Below are 14,783 nucleotides of genomic sequence, written 5' to 3'. Positions count from 1 at the left end.
CTGAAAGTAATACAACTTGCATATTTACATGCTTACGTTCAAAAATCTTAATATCTCATCACGTAGGCCCCAATCCATACACGGACGTGTTCATAGGTAGTGCCTCTTAATTCGGAAAGTAGTCACTTTTTTCTTCACAACATCTTAAGAACGCTTTATTTCTTCACATCTGTACTTTTCTAACAGTTCCCCCATGGTCTCTTCAATCACCTAGTGGAGCTATCCCTCCAATTAATCTTCACCCGCGGCACCATGAAAATATCAGAACCGTTCTTAAGGGTAGAGAGCTGTGAAAAAATAATGCCTTCAAGTGAAATATGGTGAAAAAATGTGATTGCTTTCATAATGAAGAAGAATTGCCCATAAAAGCAAAAGCATTCTATAGGCGAGCCATGGGGGGGGGGGGTGAGTGGAGGGGTAAAATTTTTTTTTAATTATTAACAGGTGGGAAAACGGAGGCATTCGCCTCACCCCTCTCCATTTACACACACACACTCTCGGTGCACCCCCCCTTCCAGGAGTCTGTATCTGCTAATGCAGCATCTTAATGTATGGGCCCATGCAGTCACGACCCAGGGTATTATGTCCATAGGGCAGTAGTTCTTAAACTTTTTTACCTAAAGCACCCTTTTCCCTCATCAACGCTTATCTGTGGCTCCCAAAGCAATTTAACAAAGAATTGCTTAGAAGTACTCTTGTCAGAAGCGTTACTCTGCAGCCCCCCGACAAGGGTTAGTGGTGCGCTAGGGCCCGCAGCACACAGCTTGAAAACTACTGCCATAGAGCCTATACTATGAGATCTATTGCTATAATTTTCGATTGTAAATATAGAAAATTTCAAGTGTTACTTAGCTAAGTACGGGGGCCTCCATAATATCACTTTGCCTGATTGCTATGATGTTATACGACCAGGCGTATAATTAAGCCAAGAAGTGAGCTCACTGAACTCTAGCCCAGGGGTCCACAGACCAACCTTTATAGAAATTTTTGTTCACCATAAATTTTCTTAGAAAATAAATTTAGTAAAGTAGAAAGGTTATCGCTCTCTCTCCTGGATGAGGCGGGTAACATGGTTCAGGGAGGCAATGGGTGAAAAATTTAAGGAATACTATTCTAAAAAACATTAACGCAATGACGAAATCTAAGCGATAATGATCTTTATTTAAAAACTTTTTTGTTTGCGAAAGTTTACTTATTTTAATCACATGTTGAGAATAATTTTGTTCATATAATTTAATAAGATAATTTATCTCTCTTTCCCGTTTTCAGGTCAAGCCGGAGTGAACCAGTTGGGTGGAGTTTTCGTGAACGGTCGACCGTTGCCAGACTATGTCCGTCGAAGGATCGTCGAATTGGCACTGATGGGAGTGAGGCCTTGTGACATCTCCAGACAATTACTGGTATCACATGGTTGCGTCTCGAAGATACTTACCAGGTTCTACGAAACTGGTTCCATAAAACCCGGTTCGATTGGGGGAAGTAAACCGAAAGTTAGTTTGATCGCCTAAATATTCTTTTATGATTTTCTGAGAATATCTTAATTTTCAGGAAGTGAATGTTTTGTTGTTATAATTATCGCGGGATATCAATAGTGTGTGAAGCAAATTTATCAAATGATTTTAACCATGGGCCCATACGGTTCTCTTCATTTACCGCCCTGGGATATTCTATAGATACCACAAGTGAAGATTTTTGCCAATATTATAACCTGAGTGATGCAGTAGTAAGGTGCTCGTCTACCATCATGAAGGCTATCATCAGGTCCGCGGGTTAGGTTCCGGGAAAAAGCGTAGATAACAAGTTATTTCCCTACCGAATCTAAGGCAACTAACATAAGATGGTGTATTCATTTCTGAACAAATTCGATCGGTAGTAAATTTCTGTATGGCGATATGACCGGATTTGGTGTTCGGAAAAGTAGCAGTATGTGAGACCAAAGGAGTGAATATCAAGTCATGGGAGATACACGGCAGGCGATTAAGGGGACAACAGATATCTGTGCAAAAAAACAAAAAGTAATAAACAAATGTAGAGTATTTAACGCGACTCCCCAGAACGGTGTTGAAAAGAAGCACTTCATGGCACTTGGCAGGCATCTGTATGGAAAGCTCACCACGACGACCCGAGACAAATGCTAAAGCTAGCGATGTCCCTAAGAGCTACGACGCACACTTTGAGAAACACTACCGTAGTTCTGGTCGTGGAACTCCCGCAAGAAGAGGGCTGACAAGAACAAAAAAGGTCCAGATGGGTGAAAAAAGATCAGTAAACACGTGCAATAGATGCTGGACTCTGATCCTCACGAGGCTCTCACACTTCAAAAACTAACGTTTCGACCATTGAACAGTTTTGTCGCACCATGTTCTTCTCTGCACACGAGGGCTGTTAGACCGGGACCCACAATTTATGGGGGATTCCGAATTACAGCATTTTTTTTACACTCACAGAGAGGTTGGTGCGTTAACCCTCAATATGGGACTCCCTACGGTAGCAATATTTTTCTGTGGCCATATGTCGCCATTTCTATTATATCCAGCGTCAAGAAAGTTTCTGACAAGAACGAACTGGTTATCGAACTCGCGGCACCTCTAAACATTGTTTAAATGTTGGTACTTTGGTACTTTATGCGAGTATCTTATCGACCTGCACTACCGCGCCCAAACAACATTTTTATACAGCAATCTTAACCCTTTCACTACAAATTTTAAAACCTGTATACGAAACTGTATAATATGTCCCGGTGGGAGTGAAAGGATCATGGATGAAGCATGATTGACCGATTGAAATTGTTTTTATGACTATTATTATAAGGTGTATTTTTTACGACCCTAACAGAAATGATGTGCAATTATTATTGAATAATACGAATGTAATGTTATTTAGTGATTTTCTTACACGCAGCAAGTGGCCACTCCGCACGTTGTCCGGAAGATCCTCCGATATAAGCAAGAGAATCCATCGATATTCGCATGGGAGATCCGAGACCTGCTCAGAAGCCAACGGGTTTGCGACGAGCAGTCCATTCCGAGCGTGTCTTCCATCAACCGCATTCTCCGTAACAGCGGACACGTCGTTGTCGATGATGTCACTTCTAGCACCAGTGGATTATCGTCTCAAGCGACACCGGCACACCAAGGTAATGGAGTTCTTACATCGTTTTACTCACGTCATATTCCTTGAAAGAGACTTGACATTGGCACATTTGAAACTCTGGACACCGTATGAAAAAGTAGTCACTCGATGTACAATCAGGGACGCTGGAACTCCAATGAATGAAAAAGAGGCAGAAAATCAGAAAAAGGGGGTGGGGGTGTAATGTGCAGGATGTCAAAATAAGAAAAAAAAGAGAGACAATGGAAATTGGAAAAACGACACGGGAGGCGGGGGGGAGGAGCAGAAATTGAACAAAGAGAGACGACGAGTCGAAGGGGCAGAAACTCAGATAAAGTGAAAGAGATGCAAAAATTCAGAAATGAACGGAAAGGGTTGAAAATCAGAAATCAGCAGGGAAAGGCAGCAATTAAAAAAAAAAAAAGTCTGAAATAAGCAGAAAACAAAATTTTTTAGAAAAAAGCAGAAAACAAAATTTTTTAAAAAAAAGCAGAAAACAAAATTTTTTAGAAAAAAGCAGAAGAAAAATTTCAGAAAAAAGCGGAAAAATCAAAAAATAGCAGAAAAGAACAAAAATTCAGAAAAAAGAAAAGGAAAAACAATAATTCAGAAAAGAGCAGAAAAAAAACCCATAAATTTAGAGAATACCCGCACTGGAAACAGCAGGAAATTCAGCGGAAAGGGCGAAAATTCAGAAACAAGCAGGAAATGTTGAAAAGGGGCAAAAATTTCGACATTCACAAAATGAAAAACTCTTTCGAAATTCATAAAAGGGCAGAAATTTAAAAAACGGCAAGGAAGGTAGAAATTTAGAAAAAGGGAAAGGAACTAGGCCAGGAGTCTTTCTGTGGCCTGCCGGTCATTTTTAGAAAATAGCTACTTTGCATAGCAAAACGAATAAATTTTTGAAAGAAATAATTTCATAATTAATAAAAAAATATTTCATAATTATCGAGTGAATTTCAGATTTAATCAAAGAAATAATCAATTAAAAAGAATTAATTAAGTGATGGAAATTATATGAAGATAAATAAAAATTTATTAAAATTTTTTTTTTTCAGATCAAATGTTAGTGTTCAATAAATTTGGAAAACCCAGTTTATAATAACGGAGAATATGATTTGGTGGCCCACGCAGGCTTCGTGGAAAGTTTAATTTGGCCCACGACGTCGGAAAGATTGAAGACCCTTGAACTAGGCAGAGATTCAGATAAAGGTTTTTATTATAACGTCTGCACATTTTCATGGCTTTTACTGACCAAGTGCTAAAAACATGGGCAAGGCATAAAACGTATCTCAAGAAGATACAGACTTATTAGTTAGACCAGCGGTTCTCAACCCTTTTGAACCCAAGAACCAGTGAAATGTCTGAAATAATTTTACGGACCACTTATGCCCCGTATTATGGAACATTCCTATAAATTTGGTTGTTCCGATTTTTTTTTTTTGCATATTCGTCCCGTTTTTTCTGCGATGGGTTCTACTTGAATATATTTGTAATGTTTACCAAAGTCGTGAATGCACAGCGTTTTCATAATACATTATATAAATTATTTTATGATAAATATTGAAAAAAATATAGATATTAATTCCTCGCATATATCTCAGGTCAAACTGTTTTTTCGTAGTTTTTCAGCAATTTTAATAAAATTTAGTGATCGTGCCTACTTCCAACAACATTTTTTATGACAATTGGTTATGTCCTGCATTTTACTTCAAAAATCCCAGTTTACCGTATGAAATATGGTCATCTGATGATTTGAATATTTTTTCCGGGAAATACATGGCTTACTGAGATTTGTAGTAGCCCTTTATTTCCCACCCTTCACAACGATTTCCGAAGTAAAATGAGAAAATTGCATCTAAGGGAATAAATTTCATTTTTTGCCAAAATTTAGTGATATCCCGTCTCGTATGTATGATCGCAATCTTCCACATTTTTCTCGATGATGTATGGCGATGAAGGTATATTTTTCATTGAACTCCCATATGGATATTACTCATATAAATTACAACGTAGAATAATTTTCAGTCAGTGAGAATTAAATTCTTGTTGTCTTGTTCTGCCTGCATTGATTTTGAGCGGGGGGCCACTGTTGGTCTGGAGGTCTGCCTGCGGACCACAGGTTGAGAAACACTGAGCTAGACGAGACGGCAGATAATCGAAACCGAAAGCGTGAATGGCACTGAACATTGAAAAATACAGTGACTGAAATTAATTTGTAATTATGATTCAGTGTCAAAATAAAAGAATTTTATGAATTTTTCTCGATTTAACGATCTTTTAGAAGTTTCTGTATATATAACAGTCGGATCCACTTGATTGGATATTAACAATTCCATCACACAATATTCGTTTAAGCAGGGTATCCGATTATGCGGGTAACAATTCAATTGCTATATTACAACGTTAGTAGTAGTATAGTTAGTAGTATATAGTAATAGTTTGCATATTGAAAAATAACGAAGCAGCAATATTAATAAAGCTTCTTGAGTAAATCAGACATCAAATATGAAATGAAAATTATATTTAATTATAATGATCACACAATATCCAAGATTTTTACTTTTCAGTAGGAAAGCTAGGGCCCTTTATTGGCAAGAGAGAGCAAAAATAAAATAATTAAATGTACGTATTGAAGACAACTTCAATACTTGGAGGGCAGTACCTATTCTCAAATGTATTTTTTTTAATATTAATTTAGTGTAACCTATTTCCCATTTGTTCCAAATGTTTCATTCAGTAAAAACATTATGTATATGGTGCTTTATGTGTATTAACAGTTGACGTATGAAGCGCACTATTCGATTGAGCGGGAAAAAATCGTAGAAACTATCATATTAAGCGGGGAACTTAAACATTGTATCTATGGGAGAAATTTTGGTGACGGAAGATTTCATTCGTTTAAACAGGGTATCCGTTATCCGATTGAAATTGAATTACATATTTTACAATATTTGAAAGAGAAATACGAAGAGAGAGAAATAAATAAATTGTATTTGAATGGACACAGTACACAGCAGTTAATTTATAATGTGATGGAACAGAAAGCTGCCTATATGAGACGAGAAGACATCTCTCAATAAAATCTCTCTAAATCTTTTATTAGTGACGCGCATATATCTTCTTGTTTCTTTTGACCTGAAAGAAAGATAAAAAACACTTATCGGCCCAACAGGTGTAAATATATTAATTAATTAAATTAAAAAGTGAATGATGACAACCAAAAGCTGATAGAATAAAATTTTATACTAATGATTTTTCTATGTTAATTCAATGACAGTGTTGATAATATAGGAGAGAGAGAAAAAATAGATAAAAGCAAAAAAAAAAAATTAAATTAAATATAGAATCGACACACACTTGATATCAACTGCCTGCATAAACAAATAAATTTGTCGTTTCCATTAAATTTATCCGTTGTTTTATTTATGAATAACTATCAATTTGATATCAGGTTAAATTAATTTTTCATTTCATAATATTTGTTTGAAATTTTTTTTCAACAAAATGCTGTAATTTTTTTTGGATTTTCATTCATTAGTTTGTTATTGCGACATTGCTCTATTGCAGTTAGTGAAACAAACGGGAGTTGTGTGGATTTCGCAATCAAAAGATTTGAAGAAATATTTGATTAAGCGGGGCCGAGTGTATTTGTGTTTATTCCAACCTCGATATAATGATTCCCCTCGATTTAACGAATGAACATGTCAGTTTGATTTTTATCCAATTTGTGTTAAAAATTGGGGTTTGACTATATGTATTATTACTATTACGGCAGGTCACCAACTACATAGGACTGATTTAGCCCCGGTGCACTGTTTCCCGAGCCCAGCGACGTACTCGCTGCCGTCTTCCCCGATCATCGGTCCGCCAGTGATGCAGGTGAAGTCATCGTCGTCATCGATCAGCGCCGCCAACTTGAGCCGATCTCCGGCGGCGTCGTCGTCATCGTCGATACCATCTCCCATCAGGGAAGGACGCGAAACTCCACCGAAGGGATCCGCCGAATTCACGAACAACAGACAACATCCGCAACAGAGTTCGTCTTCTGAACACGTAGTAGTCAAGACGGGTTATTCCATCGACGAGCTGTTGAAACCATCCAGCGGACGAGTTGTTTCCTTCGATTCGAAACCCACGAGGCGGAGAAACATCGAGTCGGATCCGAGCGTTGATGACGAAACCGAAAACAGTGAGAGATTAAAATTTTGAATCTTTCCGGAAAATTTCATGTTTAACATGCGTAATACATTTTTTACAAAACCGAGAAAATCCACAACAGCGATTTAGAAAGACAAGACAAAGTAATAAGTAATTAGGGTTAATCTACTGAAGCGGATTTACGGTTTTCTCGCCTTTGGGCAACGCAAATTTTTTACCGCCCTTCTCTTATTCTAGTCTAATTTTCTTGACCACTCATTCCTCGAATTCACCGCCATGTGCTATAATCTTTGGTCATTCACATGCTAACTTTTGGTCACTCACATGTTTGCGTACTCGTTTGGTCAACCCCATACTAACACACTTTGTAGGTCTTTTTTTTTTTTTTGATAATTCACATCCGTGCACACTCTGTTTTGGTCACTCACGTGCTTGTGCACGCTCTAGGCAATATAAGCTCAACCCATGTCCCGTGGACCAAATGTGGCCCGCGACCCAAAACCTAATTTTGTAAAAATGAACTACAGTCGAATCCCGTTATAACGAACGCCAAGAGACCGGAGGAATCACTTCGTTAAAACGAAATTTCGTTATAAAGGAATTCCAGTTTACCTAGCATTGTTCCTATGTAAACGTATTTGGGGGGTTATAGAAAAGTCTTCGTTAAAACGAGATTTTCGCTATAACGGTATTCGTTAAAACGGGATTCTACTGTATGTGGCACATAAACAGATCACTTAAGTGACCCGCTGGGCATTTCCACATCACTTGAATGACCCGCGGCAAATCACAATTCACTTGAAAACGTGCGGCGTAATTCCATAGCAATTAAATGGTCCGCGGTGCATTTTCAGATCACTTAAGTGACCTGAGGCTGTGTTCCAAGTCACTTAATCGAACCGCGACATATTTACAGACCCCTCGAGTGACCCGCGGCAAATTTCTAGGTCATTTAATAGGACCGCTACAAATTTACAGATCACTTGAGGCACCCACGACATATTTACTGATCATTTGAACGATTCCCCGCACATTCATACATCCCTCAAATGACGCATTGCACATTTACAGATCACTTGACATTCACTGTTTTCAATTAGCACATGGAACTTGCTTATATTTAGTGTATTCTCAACGGGCGTAGCGCAGGAACCGGAGCCAAACTGGGGCTCAAAATTATTTCAATTTTTATTAATACTCATTATGAAATTTTTAATACATAAATCGCACAATTAGGTGGCCCCGAAAATTGTTAAGATCGCCTGACGGACATATCAATATTCTTTTCAAACATCCCAGATCAGGGGTTCTTAACCTTTTGTGTTCCACGGACTCTTTTTGCCAATAAGATGAAGCCCACAGATACCTTGTACCAAAAAAAAACTGAAGGTCACGGCCTGCTACCAAAAAAAATTGAAAGCCACCATGTTCCTGTGCCAATAAATTGTGGGACACCGTCTCTCTGTACCAGTAAAATGAGGGACACTGTCACGCTGTGCAAATAAATTTAGGTGACACCATCTTTCTCTGCGTCAATAAGTTGACGAACAACGCCTCCCTATGCCAATAAGCTGAGAGTCAATCTCCTTGTACCTTTTTTTCTTTTCCTTTTAAACCGAACACGGCCCAGGTTCAATCATCTGTTGGCAATTTTAGCCATTGCTCCCGAAAAGGCAGGCCGTGTCTCCTCGCACCAAAAAATTGAAGGCCGCCTTCTCTCTTTGCCAATGAACTAAAGTTCACGTCTTATTGTACCAAAAACTTGAAGGTAAGCTATGCCAATAAATTGAAGGCTGCTGTCTACCTGTGCCGATAAATTGCAGGACACCGTCTCCCTGTGCCGATAAATTGCAGGACACCGTCTCCCTTTGTCAACAAATTGAGGGACACCGTCTCTTCGTGTCAGTAAATAATTGAAGTCCAAGGACCACTTCACATCATCCTAACCGAACGGACCCAGTCCAAAGAATTCCAACGGAATTTCTAACTGAAAGGTCATCGCTGGATTATGAGATCATCTTTCCCCACAGGGCCATAGGATCGGCCACACAGGCAAACAAAGGACTTGGCCCCTGCCAATACCTTCTAAAGCAGAAGGTATATGCTCTAGAAGGTGTTGCCCCTGCCAGCCAAACACAAACCCCGACCACGGGCACTCCCGAGCGCCCACCAACCAGAGGATCATATATTGTGCAAGAGCAGCGGTTCTCAACCGTTTCTGACTCGCCTTTTCAGTGTAAAATTTCTGTGGCGGAGCCCTGTTTAACTCGAGAAGCCCTTTTTAGTATATTATTTATATGGCGGTACCCTTAGGTCTCTTTTTTTTTGTTTATCAAATTGATTTATTTTATTATTCTCGGGTGGCCGCGGAGCCTCAGGGAAGTGCACACGGAGCACCGGTTGAGAACCGCTGTGCTAGAGAAAGGACCCCTTCACAAAATAATGTTCAACACTGTATACTGTATGGCAAAGAGCTACCTAATTGTTTTAGTTTGTATGTTAATTTTCGCATCCAAGCTCACGGACCTCCTGAATATCTTCAAGGAGTCCGTGTGGGACCCTGGCCAAAAAACCTTTCCACAGTTGAAATCAGATCCGACTGTCAAAAAATGTCCTTTATGAAACTCATTTAATTTTTCTGTGTGATTCTCTCTTAATTAATTCCAAATTATATCCTTCAGGCCGGGCAGCTGCAAAGGCATTGAGACTGGATCCAATGGACTTCCACCAAACAGATCTCAGCTCAAGAATACTCGGCACACCGTACATAATCGGGAACGCTACCTCCAGCGGCACGTTGCAGTGCTGGACGTCGGCAGCGGCAGCCACCACGGCTACAGGACTCGCCTCGTTCCCGTTCCCGCGGCTTCTACCCGGGGTCGTGACGTTCCCTTGCCCTTATTTCCCGCCGACGAGCTTTCATCCAGCCAATCATCCTCCTGCATTATATCCACCCATGTACACTAGTTTGAGAAAAGAATGTCATAATAAACAGTAGATTTTAAGTCTTGTCATGTTTCTTTTGAATCGAAATGCGCATGTTCAAAAAATGTCAATTCATGTCATGTTTCACATTAATCTGAAATCGACAGAAATTATTTTTGTAATGAGGGAATGCAAAGTGCAGTCAAACTCGGTTATAACCACATCGACGATTTCACGGAATTTCGTCGTTATAACCGAGGCTGACGTTCTCAAGATTTTTCAATGTACAGTATGAAAAATTCTATCAGATACTATTAAATGCTACACGTAAAGTTGCGGTTATATTATTCCTAGAGTGGCAACGATTAGCGAGAAATTGGAATCATAGAAACGGGACTTTGCCAATTCTCGCCAAAATGTTACTTGTTAGTGGAATTCTTAATCATTGAGCATAAGTAACTCTTGGCGGAAAATAAAGTTTTGAGGGATTGGGCACCGCGAGGGATAAACGTGACCCTCGAAGTCATCTGATGTGGCCCCCGCCCTTAAACCTAATTTTGTAGAAATAAACTAATTGGCGCATAAACGCATCAATTTAATCACCCGCGGTGCATTATCACGCGTGGCAATTTCCAGGTCAATTGAGCAACTTTCAGTGTAAATCCAGGTCAATTGAGTAACTTTCAGTGCTATTTCAGATCGCTGAAGTGTCCCACAGAGCATTTACAGATAACTTAAGTGATTTGCGGTGCAGTCCCAAGCCATTGAAGTGAAGCGCGAAATATTTACGGATCACTTGAGTGACTCGTGTACAGTTCTAGAGCACTTACGTGGTCCGCGGCATATTTACAGATCACTTAAATGATCCGTGGCACCATTACAAATCACTCAAGCGGCCCATTTCGAGATCACTTAAACGAGCCGCTGCATATTTACATATCACTTGAATGACCCGGGGCGCATTCTCAGAACACACATTTAAAGGTCATTTAAGTCGGTGGCACATTTATAGATCAATTAAATGACCAGCGGCGCTCTTTCAGATCACTTAATTAAATGGCCCGCGACAGGTTTTCAAACTAATGTGAAGTGGCTCGCACTCTCCCATAGGTTGATCACCCTCGTTCTACAACAGCTGCTCGGTAAATTGAAATATATTTCACAGTACAAAAGTTGAACAGGACAATCGTGAATGAATATTTGTATGCATAGCAGGGGGTTCTTAACGTTTCGTGTTCCACAGACCATTTATGCCAGTGGTTCTCAAACTTTTGTCATCCGCGGCTTCTTTGACCTAGTAAATGTTTATCCACGGCTCCCTGGAATAGTCAAATATCTGCTTCAAAAGCCCTTAACAGTCACACAACAACAGTCCCCGCATTTTAGAGCAAGGCTCCTAGGCGGGATCTTTGGCTGATTCCCCCTCCCCAAAAAGTAAGACTTTTGATTGGTCCTTCTATAGTCGATTTATAGCATGAAATAACAAAAAATAATGATAATTGTCCCGGGTCCCATGGCTTGAGCTATGTCAGCCTCAACCTTATAAAGGCTAGCGACGTCCCTAGAAGTCACGGTGCATACTTTGAGAAACACTGCTTTACGCCAATAAGGAGAAGGCGGACGCAAATTCCTTTTACCGCAGAATAATAACCAAATACTATAATAATGAAAAAAACATTTCAACTGCTTTCTCATTTCTCATCCAAGCTCACAGACCCACTGAAACCTCCCCAGGTACCCCCTGGTCATGAAACCACTGATTTATAGTCATATTTATTTTAAAATACAATTTATTTATAAATTACGCAAATTTCCTTTAGCTCTTATTTTACAGAAGATTGGGAATTACGAGCGCTATTAAAAAATGGGAAAGAACAATTCATTGAATCTTTCCCCCTCAAATTCCAAAAAATGTCAGAAAGTGATAATAATTTTCAGTTTTGTTTCTGAATCAATTTTCAAAAAGAGTCAGAGCGAACAACTAATTGTACGACAAAAAAGGACTAAGTGTCACTTAAATGATTTGGAAATGCACTACGAGTCACTTAAATGATTTGGAAATGCACTACGAGTCACTTAAATGATTTGGAAATCCACTGCGAGTCACTTAAATGATTTGGAAATGCACTACGAGTCACTTAAATGATTTGGAAATGCACTCGAGTCACTTAAATGATTTGGAAATCCACTGCGAGTCACTTAAATGATTTGGAAATGCACTACGAGTCACTTAAATGATTTGGAAATGCACTACGAGTCACTTAAATGAACTGGAAGTGTGCCAAAAAAAGAGATACAGAATCAATTTATAAAAATACCGTGGTCATTATACTATAATGACCAGTCAACTATAAAATTGATTTAATATATCACAAACCGCTCAAGCGATCTGGAAGCACGACGCGGGCAGCTTAAGTAATTTGCAAATGCACCACGAGCCACTTGAGTAAACTGGAAGTGTGCCGCCGAGATTCCCTCATATGATTTGGGAATGTGCTTGGTGTTGCTCAAGTGATGTGGGTATGTGTCGTTGGCCACTTGAATGATCTAGAAATATGCCGCGAGCCACTTAAATGGGTTGATAATCTTTCGCGGGGCACTCGAGGTGTTTGGTAATTTGTCGCGGGCCACGTTTGGCCAACATGTATGTCCTAGCTCTATCTCGTGCCCGAATCCGTCATGATTTTGATTGCAAGTAAGTAGTAATTACGTCACAAGATATGTGTGCCGAAAATATTGCATGATGGAACATTTTTATGGCAAAAAGGGGATATGCCCCTTCCCTACCATGTAGTGTTTTTTCCCCCATAATGTTTACCTGATGTTGCAGCAGCAGTGGTTTCGGTTGTTGTTTCCTGAAAACGTCATGAAACAAAACAAATCAAAAAACCTTTGACATCTACACCTGCCTTTACCGATGACCCATCCGCACGCGAGTCCTTGCATGGCTGACAAAAAAAAAAAAAAAAAAATACCGTTGAAAACCCGTATTTTGAGCCATATAGCGATGTCTTATTTGGCCAAATCGATTCTTTGAAATTGATTAGTTTGTTAATATTGTAATATAACGAAGAGCTGCCCTCACCAGTCACGGTGCCCAGTGCGAAAATAATTGCGTGGCCAGGGACGTCTTAACAGTTTCGGGGGTGGGGGGAGAGATATCGGGCATACAGAAAAATCCATACATCATTACAGAATATACAGGGGAATGCTGAAAAACATCCATACAAAAAATACATATGTATATACACACCCCGTTTGAATGTAAATCAACACAGAAATTAATAAAAATTTCGAATTGATGGAAAATTAGAACAGAAGAACATGTTAAACTAATGAAAAAAAAAGAAGATTCCAAGACTAATGAAAATTAGGATTCATGAATAAAAAAATGAAAAAATATTATAAATAGGCCTATATGAGGCGCCGGGTACCGATCCCGGTAGTATATCAGTATATCAATGAAAATTCAGTACTGATTTAAAACAAAATTCTAAAATTCATGAAAGAAATGATTCAAGAATTGATGAAAACATTCAATAATTTGAGGTGTCCCTGCTCCACCTAGTTGCGGCCCTGAATGCAGTAGGTCTGTGTAAGAATGAGAATTATGCTTCCCCCCCCCCACTACATCCTAGACAGTGTCATCCTAAAGCATGGACCCACCCGGGTGCCTCAACAGAAGGGGGGGGGGGGTGGCTAACGAAAATGAGAACTGGCTGAAATTCTCGAGAATAATTAGCCACGTAGGGCGTCAGAAAAATCACTTGGGCAATGTCGTACGAATGATAGACCTTTGGAGGGGACACAAAAGGCTTGGGGAGGGGGCACAAAAATTTTCTTCCCGAGAAATTTTGAGTTGCCACTCCTGAAAAAATATTTAAATTCACTGAAATCGGTTAATATAGCATATATAGGTATTTTCTTTCGAGATATTTCATTTTTTCACCGAAACGTTACTTCTAATTTTTGTTCTGCTTGGGGAGGGGCCACGGGACTTCTGATCCCACGAGGCTTTCAAGACGGCCCAAAGCAGGGCTCCAAGGCTGAGACCTTTAATGAGACTTTCATGTACGAATAATAAGGTTCTTTAAAATAATATGTATAAAAAAAGAAAAAAAAGAACCGAATATAAAACTTAATTAACGCCATTACAAATTAATAAATATTTTATTCAAGAAATTTCAATATATAATGATTATCTCTTTTTCTTTTAAAAAGTTTCCAAAATGATTTACTCGTTTAGGCTTCAAAAGAAAATTCATCAATAGTTTAAACTAGCGTATATAGATGGCAGTACAAATATTGATATATTATATTTTATATCAATAAAATATTTAATACAAATTATAAAATTTTATTGATGGCAGTACAAATATTGATATATTTGTACTGCCATCAATAAAGTTTTATAAAAATGTCAAGTTGGTTTATTTTTCGCTGAACTAAATCGAGAAAAAACAAAAAAACTAGAAACTATTATATATATAATATAAATCTCCTATATTTTTTCTTTGTAATCAAAACTATGGAAAGTATAAAATTGATGCATTCACAAAACGCTAGCGTTTTAACAGTGGATA

The 14,783-nt window shown here is 38.8% G+C and overlaps 1 protein-coding gene across 1 annotated transcript in view; it reads left to right on the top strand.

Moving 5' to 3' along the window:
• The window catches only part of LOC149076025 (uncharacterized), a 30,761-nt gene extending 20,488 nt beyond the window's left edge, over positions 1 to 10,273 (top strand). The window contains exons 3-6 of the mRNA XM_089242171.1: positions 1,270 to 1,490; positions 2,902 to 3,136; positions 6,893 to 7,306; positions 9,957 to 10,273. Of these exons, the coding sequence (XP_089098297.1) occupies positions 1,270 to 1,490; positions 2,902 to 3,136; positions 6,893 to 7,306; positions 9,957 to 10,273 (1,187 nt within the window). The remainder of the gene's footprint in view (positions 1 to 1,269; positions 1,491 to 2,901; positions 3,137 to 6,892; positions 7,307 to 9,956) is intronic.
• The last annotated feature ends 4,510 nt before the right edge of the window (positions 10,274 to 14,783 follow it).

This window comes from Pholcus phalangioides, unplaced genomic scaffold (assembly GCF_987345545.1).
Source record: "Pholcus phalangioides strain wild (caught in Gottingen) unplaced genomic scaffold, Ppha-v1.0 ptg000015l_1, whole genome shotgun sequence".
Classification (NCBI taxonomy): domain Eukaryota; kingdom Metazoa; phylum Arthropoda; class Arachnida; order Araneae; family Pholcidae; genus Pholcus; species Pholcus phalangioides.
The sequence above is the reverse complement of the archived record's forward strand: the minus strand, read 5'-3'. Positions and strand labels throughout refer to the sequence as shown.